Source organism: Pristiophorus japonicus, chromosome 4 (genome assembly GCF_044704955.1).
Source record: "Pristiophorus japonicus isolate sPriJap1 chromosome 4, sPriJap1.hap1, whole genome shotgun sequence".
In the NCBI taxonomy this organism is placed as follows: Eukaryota; Metazoa; Chordata; class Chondrichthyes; family Pristiophoridae; genus Pristiophorus; species Pristiophorus japonicus.
In genome coordinates, this window is record NC_091980.1 from 127,448,265 (window position 1) to 127,463,400 (window position 15,136).

The 15,136-nt window shown below is 43.5% G+C and overlaps 1 protein-coding gene across 1 annotated transcript in view; it reads right to left on the reverse strand.

Annotated features, from left to right (window-relative positions):
* adam19b (ADAM metallopeptidase domain 19b) overlaps positions 1 to 15,136 on the reverse strand; it is a 202,605-nt gene that overhangs the window by 34,266 nt on the left and 153,203 nt on the right. The window contains exons 11-14 of the mRNA XM_070878580.1: positions 14,863 to 15,002; positions 7,873 to 8,050; positions 1,885 to 1,974; positions 1,068 to 1,263 (exon numbers count right to left, since the gene is read on the reverse strand). Of these exons, the coding sequence (XP_070734681.1) occupies positions 1,068 to 1,263; positions 1,885 to 1,974; positions 7,873 to 8,050; positions 14,863 to 15,002 (604 nt within the window). The remainder of the gene's footprint in view (positions 1 to 1,067; positions 1,264 to 1,884; positions 1,975 to 7,872; positions 8,051 to 14,862; positions 15,003 to 15,136) is intronic.

Here is a 15,136-nt window from a genome sequence, read left to right on the forward strand (position 1 = left end):
ATTGACCACAAGGGGCGAATTTGTGGGAGATACTCCTAACCTGGACTTTCAGGTATAAAAGGGGAAGCTTCACCCACCTTCATCACTTGAGGTCTTGGTAATAAAGGTAACTGGTCACAGAGTGACCTTCTCTCAAGTATGGGCCTTGTGTACTGTATAGTATGGATATATCAGTCAACAATTTTCTTGGATCAAAAAAACAGCAAAATACTGCAGATGCTGGAATTCTGAAACAAAAACAGAAGACACCGGAACCACAGCTGTGGAAAAAAATAACCCCCCCCATGGACTCTTTGAAGATATTACAGATGGAGCAGCCCATAATCCCAGCTGACACCCCAGTGAAGTACTGAGGGAGTGCTACACTGTCAGAGGTGCTGTCTTTCAAATGAGACATTAAATTGAGTGCTCATTTTCTCGCTCAGGTAGGTGTAAAAGACTCATGGTATGATTCGTAGAATTACATCAAATTTACAACATAGAATGGACTGGAAGCGCAGAAACAGGCCATTCGGCCCGACTGGTCTATGACAGTGTCTATGTTCCACATGAATCTCCTCCCACCCGACTTCATCTCACCCTATCAGCATATCCTTCCAGTCCTTTCTCCCCCATGTACTTATCTCGCTTTCCCTTAAATGCATCAAAGATTCCTACAAGAAGAAGGGAGTTCTCCCTTCTGTCCTGGCCAATATTAATCCTGCAGTCAACATCTCACACAAATAAACTTGTAATGTATCTCAGTGCTGTTAGTGGGAGCTTGCTGTGCATAAATTGGCTACCATGATTACAACAGTGACCACATTTCAAAAGGACTTCATTGGCTGGAAAGTGCTCTAGGGTTGGTTGTGAAAGGTTGTAAAAGGGATTATAGAAATGCAAGTTCTTTCGTAGTCTCTTTTTCTTTCACAACATGCACTTTCCAGCAGAGATCGCAGGATAGCAATCAGAAGTAGGACTCCTGGATGAATTTTCAGGCCCCTCAAACAGACCAACCATAAAAAGACAAAACTAAATAAAAAGCCATAATTGCATCCAAGATCTCTGGGATTTCTCTTTGAACTTACCAGAACCCCATAACAGCACACACTGATTTTTGTAAGTCAGGCACATCCCATTGTAGCAGTAGGCCTGACCTCTGTCACAGCTGACACCATCCATTTGGTAAAAGTTGGCTGGACAATACTCAGAGCCACCAGTGCAATACTCAGGTAGATCACATGGTCCCGATGACTTCCTGCAGACCGTGCCAGAGGTCCTTAACTGTTGGAAGACAAAATTCAGCAGTAAATGAGTGTGGGACTGATGAAAGGTACTATTTGGAGGTCACAGATCAAATTTCCAGAAGATAGGCCTCTGCAAGGTTGGAAGGTTCACCTAGGGTTCTTTCATTTGTATTATGGCTGCTAGGGTAGCCCTTCCATGAATAAGATTTTTCCTGTGTGTTTTCCCTTGCTGAAGATGAGAGGAGCAAAGGAACATCACTGCTCAAGCCCAAATACTGTAGGGCAGTCAACAATTGGGCTTTAGAACCAATAGTTTGGTGTTTGAGCCGGCTATGACAAAATGTTAAAGTGTAATTAGGTTACCAAAGGCTTTTGTTTCCTCTTTGTGCTAACTTTGTGCACATTAGTTAGTGTGTTCATATCAGTAACCATATTCAATTAGAGCAGGGAGGAGTTTACACAAACACATTTACCTACATTGACTCCCCAACACAAGCACTGCAGGTTCCCTTCCCCAGAAGACTATTAGTGAACCAGTTAGGTTTTTATGACAATCCGACAAGTAATTTGGAAATGACTATGAAATAGGGTATTAATGGACATTTGCAAATCATCAAAAGTTATTGAATTTAAACCATGACATTATAATGGTTCTGACCTTGCACTTATGACAACAGATCCCATGGGCGCATTCTGCATTCATCTTCAGGGTACAGTTATTGGCATAACAACAGGGATTGCTACATTCCTGAAAAACAAGCACAAGAACTGAGGAAGAGCAATAAAGGCACACACTTAGAAATGTGGACTTTCTGTGGTACCAGGCTACATAGATCAGAGAGGTCGCATGTTAAATCTCTGGTCTGTGTTAAGAGTCTTAGAAGGATCTCGCACTCTCTCCCCCACCCTTAAATAGGACCATTCAATCTATAACCACTCAGTTGGGTATCCTTATCCTTCTCCCTGCCACTGTATAAGTTCTCAATCCCTCAATTGCTCCCTTTCCCCCTAAAAATTAATTATTTTGTGAATGTCATTGTGTCCCGTGGTAAGTTTTATACTGGAGATCAATGAATTTTTGAGGCAGATGTCACATGGTGAAGGACTTTTGCTGGAATGTGATTGGGTAGAACTATATTTTGATAGATTTTATGATTGGGTAGAATTTGAATTTGCTGAGATATGATTGCGGAGAAGATATGATTGGTGAATAAGAAAATTACAAACTGCGTTGATACTGAGTTCACTTTGTGTGTTCAGGGTCAGTGTATGATGATTATTTTGTTATGATTACTTCTTCATTAAGGAGGGAGAAGTGTAATATAGAGCTCCAACTAGTGGACTACTGTGGTAATGGAACTGATGATGTAAATAAAATAAAAGTCACATGATGTAATGAAACCAACTTATAAAGTCTGTGTGTTGGTGATGTCGTAAGGAAGATATCACAAGGGTCAGTGCTGTGTGTATTCAGGGTCAGTGCTGATTTGGTCTGATTGAATTTGGATGAACAAGCAGTGTAGGGACCATTATTTTCAGAGAAGTTCCCTTATTGATGGATTAAATCATGAAGTTTAAGATCTTACTGTACTTCAAATTTCTGTGCAGCATGTGGTGAAACCGAGGATGGTTGGAATTAGATGCAGTGTGGGGTGGAAGGAGCCATCTGTTAAAACTATTACAAAGGCGCTTGGCTAACATTTAAATTGAATATATTCGGCACCATCTGGAGGCCTTATTCAAGCCAGACTTCCACCGCTTTCTGCATGAGAACTAAGACACAGCACATATGATAATGGACACGACATGAATTACGAGGCAGTCAAAGAGTTGGAAATGATGTTACCATCAGTAGCGCCACTGACAACAGAATGAAATGACCTGCCTAGCGATGAAGAACTGGGACCTTCTCTGATTTTTCCCTTCCTAACCCAGGGGGCATGGAAGACAATTGTTGCATCTCGCCTCTGCCCCTCAGCTAACTCAACACAGACCAGGAATCAAAGCCACTCAACCTTCTGGCCTATTTAACCCAACCACTCAGGTCACTGGGGCATCACAAGATGCACACTTTCATTATTAAACTTTCTCTGGTATTCATCACAAATAAGAAAGTAAGAGTTTGCATTTATATAGCACCTTTCACGACCTCAGGACATCCTAAAGTACTTTACCACCAACTAAGTGTAGTCACTGTTGTAATGTAGAAAATGTGGATGCTAATTTGTACACATTATGGTCCCAAAAGGAGCAATGACCAGATAATCTGTCTTTTATTGATGTACATTGAGAGATAAATATTGAGCAGGACACCTGGGAGAACTCCCCTCCACTTCTTCTTCGCCATGAGATATTTTACATCCACCTGAGAGCAGACAGGGCCTCGGTTTAACTGCACTGGAATGTCAGCCTATATTTTGTGCTGGAGTGGGACTTGAACAGACAACCTTCTGACTCAGTGGTGTGAGTGCTGTCCATTGAGCCATGGCTGACAGCTGACCAAATTAGAGTATGACGACAGGCAGTATAACTTGCTGGCGCTAGCCCTTCAGAACAGGCGACCAATGATAAGTCCCTCACTGTGAGCGCCTGATCTCAGTCAAGCTGTCTGAATGGCCTACTCCTGTTCCCAGGTACATTGCACAAAGAGAAGGATGGTGAACTTCAGCTGGAATTCTCCTTCTCGCCCACTGCAACTTTGGCAGAAGAGCCACAGAAGCCTCGGAAGAGCCGGCATTCCGGCCATTTTTCTGGCGTTGCCGCGGCTCTCACGCCAAAGTAGCGGCAGGCATGCATGAAAAGTCCTGGGATATCCACTCCTGTTAAAGGTTTAACGCATGACAGGGCACTGGGTACTGTGTCAGCTCTCAGTACAATTCGGGATAGTTTTAACAGTGGGTTACTAGAAAACCTGGAATATATATTACAAAACAAAAATAATTCAGCACTGGCCCCACCCTGTGCTAGACCATTCCCATCGGCAACAGATACAGACTCAGGAAGAGGACAGGCAGCTGCTCTTCATTATAAAGCCATTTCATTCAAATAATAGGAAACGTCAGCCGTTTGGGAACTGTGCCAGGATTTCTGAATCAAAAACAGGACAAGAATTTTTAAAAAAAACAAGTCAACGGGTCCTCAAACTGAAACATTTAGCTGTCTTTTTTCTTTACTGATGATCTGGTCATTGTCTCATTGCTATTTGAGGGACCTTGCTGGGTGTAAACTGGCTGCCACGTTTCCCTCCATTACAATTGTGACTCCATTTCAAAAGTTGTTCGTTGGCTGTGAAGCACTTCGGGATGTCCTGTATAAAAATCCAAGCCTTTTCTTCCTTTGACAGCAGACCTAACACTATTGTGGGAGTACTACCACCACAAGTGCGGGAGCGGTTCAAGGAGAAGGCCCACCATCTCCTTCTCAGGGTTGCGAGGGACGGGCAGTAGATGCCGGCCTTGTCAGCGACGCCCATACCCCATGAAGGAATAAATCCAAAAGCAGACCTGCCGTGTACTTCCAGCATTTTCAGTTTACATTTCAGATTTCCAGAAATCTCAGTGTTTTTCCTTTTAACTCCACCAATAGATACACATAGAGGGTTCATGCTCAAAATAATAGATGCAGAATTTCAACGTAACCTCTATGGCAGTAATCTAGTGGAGAACATCACCTGCCCTGTGATTCCAATGAAAAGTGGGTGATTCTAAAAACGGCAGACAATACCCTGCCAGGCCATGTACATGAAAATCTACTCAAATTCTCTCAGGTTATTGGAAGTTTCTCACATCGCAATCTGCAACTTTCATCCTTTGAAAATTAAAAAAATATATTTTTATATTGGTGCATTTTTTGACTGGTTTAATGTAAACCGAAGCATGACTACTCTATCACTGGATACACTTTATTCCTTTTTTAACTGTAATGCTTCTGTGTTGTGTTTGTTTTTTTTTTAACGGAGAACTCCGTGATACAGTTGCACAGCACCTCGTGTCAACTGGACTCTGCTGAGGACTTCTGTTTCAGTGAATGTAGCAGAAACCTGTCTACAAACTTTGCTGACAGTTGGATTGATTTGCTGCTCAGGGCAAGTGCCAAGGCCGTGAAACCTCATACCCATCCCTCTCATCTTCAAGGTGCTCAAAACTAACATCCAGGCGTGACAAGCAAGTGTTATGGAAGTATTGTGATACGATGTGATCTTCCTTGAGCAGCAGATAGTGCACGCTACGCATAATCTGCACGTTATTAGAAACCTTGCATAGAGCACTTACTTCCTCTCCAAAAACCCTAGTTTCTGTTGTCACAATTTTTGGTTGCACTCGTCTGTCAAAATCTACCATTGTAAATGGCTATGTCAATGTTCCCCATTCCATTTTGCTATGTCAACGGTCACAACCTAATTGCAAGCTCTGACCACTAGGTAGCTCCATGGAATGGGTTTCTTAAGTCTACCAATTCCTTCACCAACTGTTACCATATATTTAAAAAAATTAATCAATTGATCATTGGCAACGCCATAGCACTTTACTGGATTTTGCAGGATGTGTTAACATTAACTTCAATAAGAGACACATTTATGAAATGTCCCACACATTGGCACCTGTGTAAGTCTGGGCTAGGGAAAGGATGAGAGCAAAATAAAAATTCATCCAAGGTTCCCACTCCTCCAGTGACCCCTGTTGGAAAGCACATTTGTCTCGATGTTGGATTGGGATTGGCATTGGCTCTGGTGTCTCCTTCATTGAAATAGACTACCCAAGTGGGAGATGCAGCAGATTAAAGGTTGACCTTTCACATCTGGGTTAAAATCCATTCCAGACCAATAGGATGAGCATCTCCTCTGTCGCCTGATTATGTGTTTGGGGGAGCCTTAATTCAGTTCCTCGTGAGTATGGGCCTAGGACGGAAATCTCGCCTAACTTAGCAATAATTGGCAGTGCCCACTTATGGATATGGTGGTGTAGTGGCTATGTTACTAAAGGTCTGGACTGATAATCCATAGAACTGAGTTTGAATCCCACTATGTCAATTTCAGAATTTGATTTGATTTAAAAAAAATCTGCCAACAAAAAGCTGGTATCAGTAAAATTGACTGTGAAGCTGTTAGATTGTTGTAAAAACCCAATTGGTTCACTAACGTTCTTTAGGGAAAGAAACCTGCTGTCCTTACCCGGTCTGGCCTACACATGATGCCAATCCCACACCAGCATGGTTGACTCTTAACTGCCCTCAGATATGGCCTGGCAAGCCTTTCCAGTGATGCCCAAATTCAGAGAATGAATAATAAAATAAAATGCCGCTCAAGGATAGACCCAAGGATAGCTGCTTTTCAAAATTGGACAATGACCACACTGGGGTTGGTGCTGAGCTGCATTGTTGAGGCAGAGTAGAGGGAGCTTCACTGTACATCTAGCTGTTCTAGAACTGATCTGGGATATGCTGATACTGACATTGGGTGCATTTCACCCAATGTCAATATCAGCATATCCCAGTTCCAAACATTCAACAGTACAAAATTACAAAATAAACTGATTGTTGTTAGGTTCAGACTTGAAGAATGCCCACTTATATAAATTAAACCATTAAACCGCATAGTGAGTCATTGATGTCAAGAGAGGAAAATTAGGATTAATGCATTGTTTGGCAACTATGTGGGAAAACTCTAATTATAACTTGCAGTCCACAGTAGCTCCAACAAGCAAAAGAGAGAAAGGCTTGCATTTATTTAGCGCCTTTCACAACATCAGGACATCCCAAAGTACTTTACAACCAACTAAGTATTTTTTGAAGTGCAGTCACTGTTGTAATGTAAGAAGTATGGTAGACAATTTGCACACAGCAAGATCCCACAAATAGCAATGTGATAATGACCAGATAATCTGTTTTTGGGATGTTGCTTGAGGGATAAAGTTTGGCCAGGATTCACCTGCTCTTCAAAATAGCACCATCGGATCTCTTACGTCCACTTGAGGGGGCAGATGGGACCTCGGTTTAATATCTCATCCGACAGCACCTCCAAAAGTGTAACACTCCCTCAGCACTGCACTGGAGTGTCAGCCTCGATTATGGGATCAAGTCCCTGGAGTGGGACTTGTATTTTCCCCTCCAAGTCACACACCATCCTGACTTGGAAGTATATTGCCGTTCCTTCACCATTGCTGGGTCAAAATCCTGGAACTCCCACATTAACAGCACTGTGGGAGTACCTTCACCACACGGACTGCAGCGGTTCTAGAAGGCGGCTCACCACCACCTTCTCAAGGACAATTAAGGATGGGCAATAAATGCCAGCCTTATCAGTGTTGTGTCCATACTCTATTTGTTTGTTACAGGATACTAGACAGGCATTAGGATCCTGCGGGAGCTATTCACACACTGCTGTAAACATTCTGGTTGATGCTGGTTTGGGACACCAGTTTGGAAGTTGCTATAAAGCGCATAGTTAGTTACATTACTCTTGTTTCAGTTAGTCTGTTTATTTACATACACAACAATCAGCAACACCCACATCCCATGAATGAATAACAAAAACAAAATAATTTAGGGAGCAGGAAGCGTGGAAGGGCTCAAATGTGAAAACACCAACAGCTAAATGGTATTACTTGAAGAAGTTGCTTTACCTGGTGGACATAAGGAGTCAACTTACCTCAATCTCCCCACAGTCACACTGCTCGCCTTCCTCCACATAACCGTTCCCGCATCTTCGCCCTCCGTAAAGCATCTTGGTGTCAGGCATGTTGAAGAGACACATCCCTCCACCGTTGTGCAGATATTTTTGAAGTTCCTTCTCGTTGCACTTGTTGAACACTTTGGGGAACGGATCGCTGCAGAGTAAAAATCAGATATAAATGTACGGAATATTTACCATTGGGTCTCTGTGGCATTGCTCAGGATGAAGTGGGAGATACACTGTTGTATATTGAGAGGAGTGTTACACCATGAATAATTCTGCTGCGAGGGTTGAATTATGCTTAATCTGACTTGACCCTTGTTGCTGTAAATAGGCACAGACTGAGACAAGTTGGTTACTGTTGGTGAGCGATGTTTGTAGATCAACAAGGTGCTTGTATAACTCTAATTCCAGGTCAGAAAAACCAGCATGAAATAGTTGCCTTTCCTTCATTTTAAGTTGTATCCTTTGCACACACTGAAATGTTGTCTGCAAGATATACACACTGACCGAAACTGGTTTACCTCAATGCCTAATATAATTCTGTACTATGAGAACTCTTGGCCCCAAGCTGTCCGTCAAAGAGGACCTCAGCCAATCAGTGACCCTGTCCCCTTCACTGAGACAGCTGTCAATCAAAGCCAAAACTCCAGACTGGGGCTTGCCCTTTGACCCGAATCCAGGCGGCTTGGGACCAGCCCCACAGCCATCCCGAAACAAAGCAGTACATGGCTGAATCACTCATAATTACATTGGAGGGAACACCCATTCAGCAGTATTGAGCATAAGCAATCTCTGGCACTGACAGTTGGGTTGCCAACCCTCCAGGATTATCCTGGAGTCTCCATGGCAAACAATCCAGGAGAAAAATTATAGCGGCATTAAGAAAGTTGTGTGTGATCTTCTCATTTTCCTTGAATGCTTTCATTTATTGGTTAAAAATATAGGAGACGGGATAAAAAGGCTGGTTGATTGGCAGCCACTCCATGACGGGCTTAGGGTATCCGACTAATGCAGCCCGACTGAGCTGTTCCATTAAATGTTCCTGGCCCCCGAATTCGCACAGGCCGCCAGTTCTGGGCGGGAAGTGTGACCTGTGGCACGTCTCTGAGGCGCGGAAGTTAAAATAGGCTGGACCACATTTCTTCAACATTGTGTTTCCAACTCACCACGCCAACCACTCATCCAAAAACCACGCGGTGTTAAAATCAGGCCAATGTCTGGCATCCAGTCTGCATTAACATGTGAGAACTAGAAGGACTACCTTCTCGATGCTTATTAATTCACCTTCATCTGCCACAACATGTGTACTTTCTGCGTAATACAGAATCCAGCTTACAGAAAATCACAATTAAAAAGGTTTGTACAAAGGTTGTACAAGTTAAAAAATTCAACAAAGACAAAAAATAGTTAGGCCAGGAGCTGAGGCTGCTAGTTGGTGGAAGGTTCAGAGGGGATTCAAGGGGAGGCTTCTTCACGCAGAGGGTTGTGGGGGCTCTGGAACTCAGTGCCTGGAAGGGTGGTGGATGCTGAAATCTTCACCACATTTAAAACGTGCTTGGATGGGCACTTAAAATGCCGTAACCTGCAGGGTTACGGACCTAGAGCTGGTAATTGGGATTAGACTGGATAACCTCTTGTTGGCTGGTGTGGATACGATGGTAAGTACTGCAGGGAATCGAATACACCCAGAGTGATCTCCTTGACTAGTTTCAATCGCCTGGATGGGTTGGAGAGGAATTTTCCCAGATTTTGTTTTCCCCAATTGGCCTGGGTTTTTATGTTTTTTGCCAGGGGATCACATGGTTCAGGTTGGGATGGTGTAGAATGTTTCGATGCAAGGGGTATGCAGTTGTGTGGGGCGAACTGGTTGGGCTGGATGCTCTTTGCCTTTTCCCCATTGTTCATTGTTCATAGGTTTATATGTAACCTTCAGGGCTGCTGGCCGAGGGCCGTGCGGCTCTTTGTTGGCTGGCACGGACACGATGGGCCGAGATGGCCTCCTTCTGCGCTGTAGATGTCTATGTTTCTATGTTTCTATGAGACTGGGCCCTGGACTGAGGTCTGGCTGCTCAGGATAGCTTGGCCAGTGGTGGGAACATAAGAACCATAAGAAATAGGAGCAGGAGTGGGCCATTTGGCCCCTCGAGGACAAAACTTAAGCTGCTCCAAAATACATGGTGGGGAGTCACGAACATTTAATGGAGCGGCTCCGCTGATCTACATCAGTCGGATACCCCAAGCCTGCCATGGAGTGGCTGCTTGGGGTAAGGGTCCTGGGAGCATATGGACGGTTAATGGGGCCACATCCAGAGATACATTTCCAAATGCAGAAGTAAATGTAATTCATGGACGCCTGAAAGTGGTGGAGACATAGGAACATATGAGTACAATAGCATAGTGGTTATGTCACCAGCAATCCAGAGGCCTGCACTAATGATCCGGAGACACGAATTCAAATCCCACCACGGCAGCTGAGGAATTTAAATCCAGTTCATTAAAGAAATCGGAAATAAAAAGCTAACATCAGTACCTGTAATGGTGACTATGAAACTACCGGATTGTCCTAAAAACCCATCTGGTTCACTAATGTCCTTTAGGGAAGGAAACCTGCCATATTTATCTGGTCTGGCATTTATGTGACTCCAGACCCACAGCCATGTGATTGACTCTTAAATGGCCATTAGCAAGCCACTCTGCCATTTAAAAAAAACAACTGCTACGATGGACTGCAGCAGTTCAAGAAGGTGGCTCGCCATCACCTTCTTATGGGCAATTAGGATTGGGCAATAAATGCCAGCAGAGCCCACATCCTGTGAATGAATACATTAAAAAACACACACACACAGCAGAGCCTGGGAGCAGAGGGCAACTGGGAAATAGCAACAGCCAGCCTGTGGAGTGGGAACAAATCGATCAGCCCCATGTTTTCCGGGATTGATTCTCTGCATCAGATTGACCCACACTGATCATGTGACCAATAATGCCACATGGTTAGAATGAACAAATCGACATCACCCTATGGTCATACCGTCTTATAGATGCAGACTTTTCATAGGTTACAGCACAGAAAAAGCCCATCAACCCTGTGCCAGCTCACATTTTACTTCCCTTTCCTCTCCTCTTCTGAAGATGCTAATGGGGTACTCCATGAGGACCAGCAGCTCTCACCTAAGTACCTCACCTAAATGCCCAATCTCCATCTGTGTGCCCAGGCAGTGAGTGCCAGGACACTATTTGACTACTGTGGGCATCACTGAGAAGCCTGTACATGGCCTTACCTGACAGCCATACACACAGATTTTCCTCAGGGGTGTGGTGGGGGATGTGTGAGTTTGGGAGTTTGAGCTGATTTTCCCCACCACCCAGCCCAGAAAGTTAAAGCTAATTGAGACTAGATAATTCAGTACAGACCAGAGAATTAATCTAGGACCTTCCTAGATCAGCCATTATCTAATTGAATGGCAGAGCAAGCTCGAGACGCTGAGTGGCCTTTTCCTGTTCCTAATATTCCTATAACTCAGTTGCACATCAGACAGCAAACATAATTACCGAGCCCCTGTGAAGCCACATTTATATGTTTGGGGGATTAATGCCTGGTCAGCAGGTGCACATTCAATAATTGCAATCAGCTGCAGCATTGCAAATGGAAACTTTTGGCCTGACTCACTTCAAAGTGCATCGATCTATCATGTACCCTTAACTCGAGGATGCACTCACCGACAAAGTTAATGGACGGTTCTTCTGTACAAGTATTCCAAATAGATTGTGCTTCAATATGGTCAGTGGGATTTGGTTGTTAAATATTCTAGCTTTCTCTGTGGCATTGCTCATGGGTAGTCTGGGATTGACTGCACCGTGGTGATGTTTAGCTGTTGATATGGAGCTATGTTTAACCTGCCCTGTCCCTTTAAGTTCACTGCTCGGGTATTTTCTGTGGAGAAAGTGCTATTAATAGGAACATCCTGAAGTCAATCCTTGAGGGAACTTTCTGGAGATTGTCCACAATCTGTTAATCCTCGGCTCACGCCTTCTGGGGAGAAGCTAGGTTAGGAACATCAGAAAAGCAGCGGGAAATGACCAGCTTTCTTTGACATTTGAAGTATGATGGATGACCACTAGATCACCATTTAGAAGGTTATTTCATAGACATGTTCAAAATTCTAAACTGCTTTGATAAAATTACACATGGAGAACTTGTTTCCAGTGGCAAGAAGGTTGGGAACCAGAGGTCACAGATATAAGGGGCTAGACTTTCCACTTTCAGGCTAAGGCCGAAAACAATAGCCTTGTTCTAGCGATGCGGGATCTATCGCTCGTGCTGATTGCTGGCTCAAGGCCCATTTTTTTTTTTGCAATTTTCGACTCGGCCTTAGCCCAGCAATGTCAAATGGGCGATGTCATTTCTCGGCGATCTCCTGATCGCCCAAAGAAAACGGAAGTGAATGAAAAAAAAAGCTTCCCTAGCAACACATTACTGCGCAGTGCAGGTTGATTTTTTTTTCAGGTTGATGCTTCTTCCCACGTTTTGAGAGGTCAAGGGTCTTCACACATGCTCAGAAGCTCTAGGTCTGGGAGAGAGAGAGAGAGAGAGAGAGGAGAAAGGAAGCAGGTCAGAAAGTCTTATCCAAATTACAGATAAATTTAAAGAATGGAGGGAGGTGCAGGAAAGAGAAGGGCCAAACCCTTCAGCGAAGAGGCAAATGAGGCCCTTGTAAATGCTTTCAGCTCCAGGTGGGAGGATCTGACACGGGGTGAGCAGGGGAAACCTCCACCCTGTGCATATCGCAGGAATTGGTCTGAAATAGCCGATGTAGTCACATCGGCCTCCAATGAAACACGCACACCGGACCAGTGCCACAAACGGTGGAACAGCCTACTGGCAGCTGCGAGAGTAGTTGAAATTTATATTTATGTATTATTTAATGATCTAAATAGTAACTAGAATCTGCAATGTTATTGGGTTACATTTAAACATAACTAAATTTTACACAACCCAGCATAAAGTTAAATGTTCACTTGTTCACTTGTTATCATTATGTAACTGTTCCCTTTCCATTCTTTCTGAAATGGTCACTTGTTAGCATGACTGAAATGGACACTTGTTATCATCACTGTAATGGTCAATTGTTATCATCACTGAAATGGTCACTTGGTGTCAGCACTGAAATGGTGACTTGTTGTCATGACTGAAATGGTCACTTGTTGTCATCACTGAGATGGTCACTTGTTGTCATGACTGAGATGGTCACTTGTCGTCATGACTGAAATGGTCAATTGTTATCATAACTAAAATGGTCACTTGTTAGCGTGACTGAAATGGTCACTTGTTATCATTACTTAAATGGCCACTTGTTCTGTAAAATGTTCATTTCTTCTTCTTGTAACGTTTTGGGGATTTTGAGGGAAGGGTGGGTTGGTGCGGGGGGTGGGGGGTTGGAGGGAGGGTGTTGTTCATTAGTTCTTTGTTTGTTAATAAAAAAAAAATTTCTACAACTTTTGAACCTTCTCTCAAACTTACATAAGTTTTACAACGTACAGTTCTTCATGTAGATTTGTTTATTCTGTTTCCCCACGGAATATCATTAAATAACTTCACTATGTAAAAGCTATTTAATAAATAATTCCAATATATGCATAAATAAGGTGATAATACCTATTTATATTTCCTGTCCCAAATTTCTGAGTACAATTTGCATCAATTTTACTCTCTAAATAACTCAGAACAATTCTCCACCCTTCCTCAGAGGCTAAAAATGGCGTCCGTAGTGCCCATTTCCCTCTCAAAGGCCCTGAAAAGGCAACTATTTTTTAGCACTCTTTTGGACCTTGCATCGGACCAGCTAAGTGCATGCTAAGTGCTGAAACTTGGGATGGGCCTTGTGTGGGCGATCATTTGGGTGATCATCTCAGCGATCAAAGTGGGAACTTGGGGGCCTATTTTTCCGCTGATATTTCAAATAATTCCAATATATGCATAAATAAGGTGATAATACCTATTTATATTCCCTGTCCAAAATTTCTGAGTACAATTTGCATCAATTTTACTCTCTAAATAACTCAGAACAATTCTCCACCCTTCCTCAGAGGCTAAAAATGGCGTCCGTAGTGCCCATTTCCCTCTCAAAGGCCCTGAAAAGGCAACTATTTTTTAGCACTCTTTTGGACCTTGCATCGGACCAGCTAAGTGCATGCTAAGTGCTGAAACTTGGGATGGGCCTTGTGTGGGCGATCATTTGGGTGATCATCTCAGCGATCAAAGTGGGAACTTGGGGGCCTATTTTTCCGGTGATATTTTGGGCCTAGTTTCCACTTTTTGCTCAAAATGGGCGATAGAGGTCCATTTTGGGCCATAGATGGGCCTTAGATGGGCGATGTGAAGTGGAAAGTCTAGCCCAAGCTAATTGGCAAAAGAACCAGAGGGGAGATGAGGAGAATATTTTTATGCAGCAAGATGTTATGATCTGGAATGCATTGAAAAGTGGTGGAAGTGGATTCAATCGTAACTTTCAGAGATGATATGGGGGAAAGTGTCAACTCAATTATCATTCTTGAGTCAAGATGAATTCCTTGGCTGAAGCAAGTTTAGATATGTACTCTGATACACAGCCACCTAGTATACAGGTTGAGAAATGATTGCACCAGTATTGGCCTTGGCTCAGTGGTAGAACTCTCACTTTCAGTCAAATAAGTTGTGGATTCAACTCCTCCTCCAGAGACTTGAGCACATAATCCAGGCCGACACTCCAGATCTGCACTGTCAGATATGCCGACTTTTGGATGAGATGTGTTGATAATACATCCTTGAACTCTACTCATGTCTTTCACACTTTGTGGAAGAGTTCCCCTGATCCTCATCACTTCTGCTACAATGCAGTGTACTTAGAGGGCACGAGGTCAGACCTGGGCTCCACACAAGCTCACAAAACTATGCTGGAACATTATCCCGATGGTGCTGGACCTCACCCAGTGGCTGCGGCCATGATGCACCCTCCGTCCTCCGGGCGGGCTGTACAGCAGCCGTCAGCATCGTGACTCATCCCGAAGTTGTGCCCCATCTCGTGGGCCATGGTGGCAGCGACGCCGATCGCACTGTCGGAGTGATCCTTGAGGGAAAATAGACCAATGGGAAAAGGAAGATTGTCAGCTTCATGAGTCAAGTTATTTGTTTATTAGTCACTTCTGTTTGTATTCTCACTAATAATCAAAACATTTGTGTTTTCAATATTAAAGTAACCAC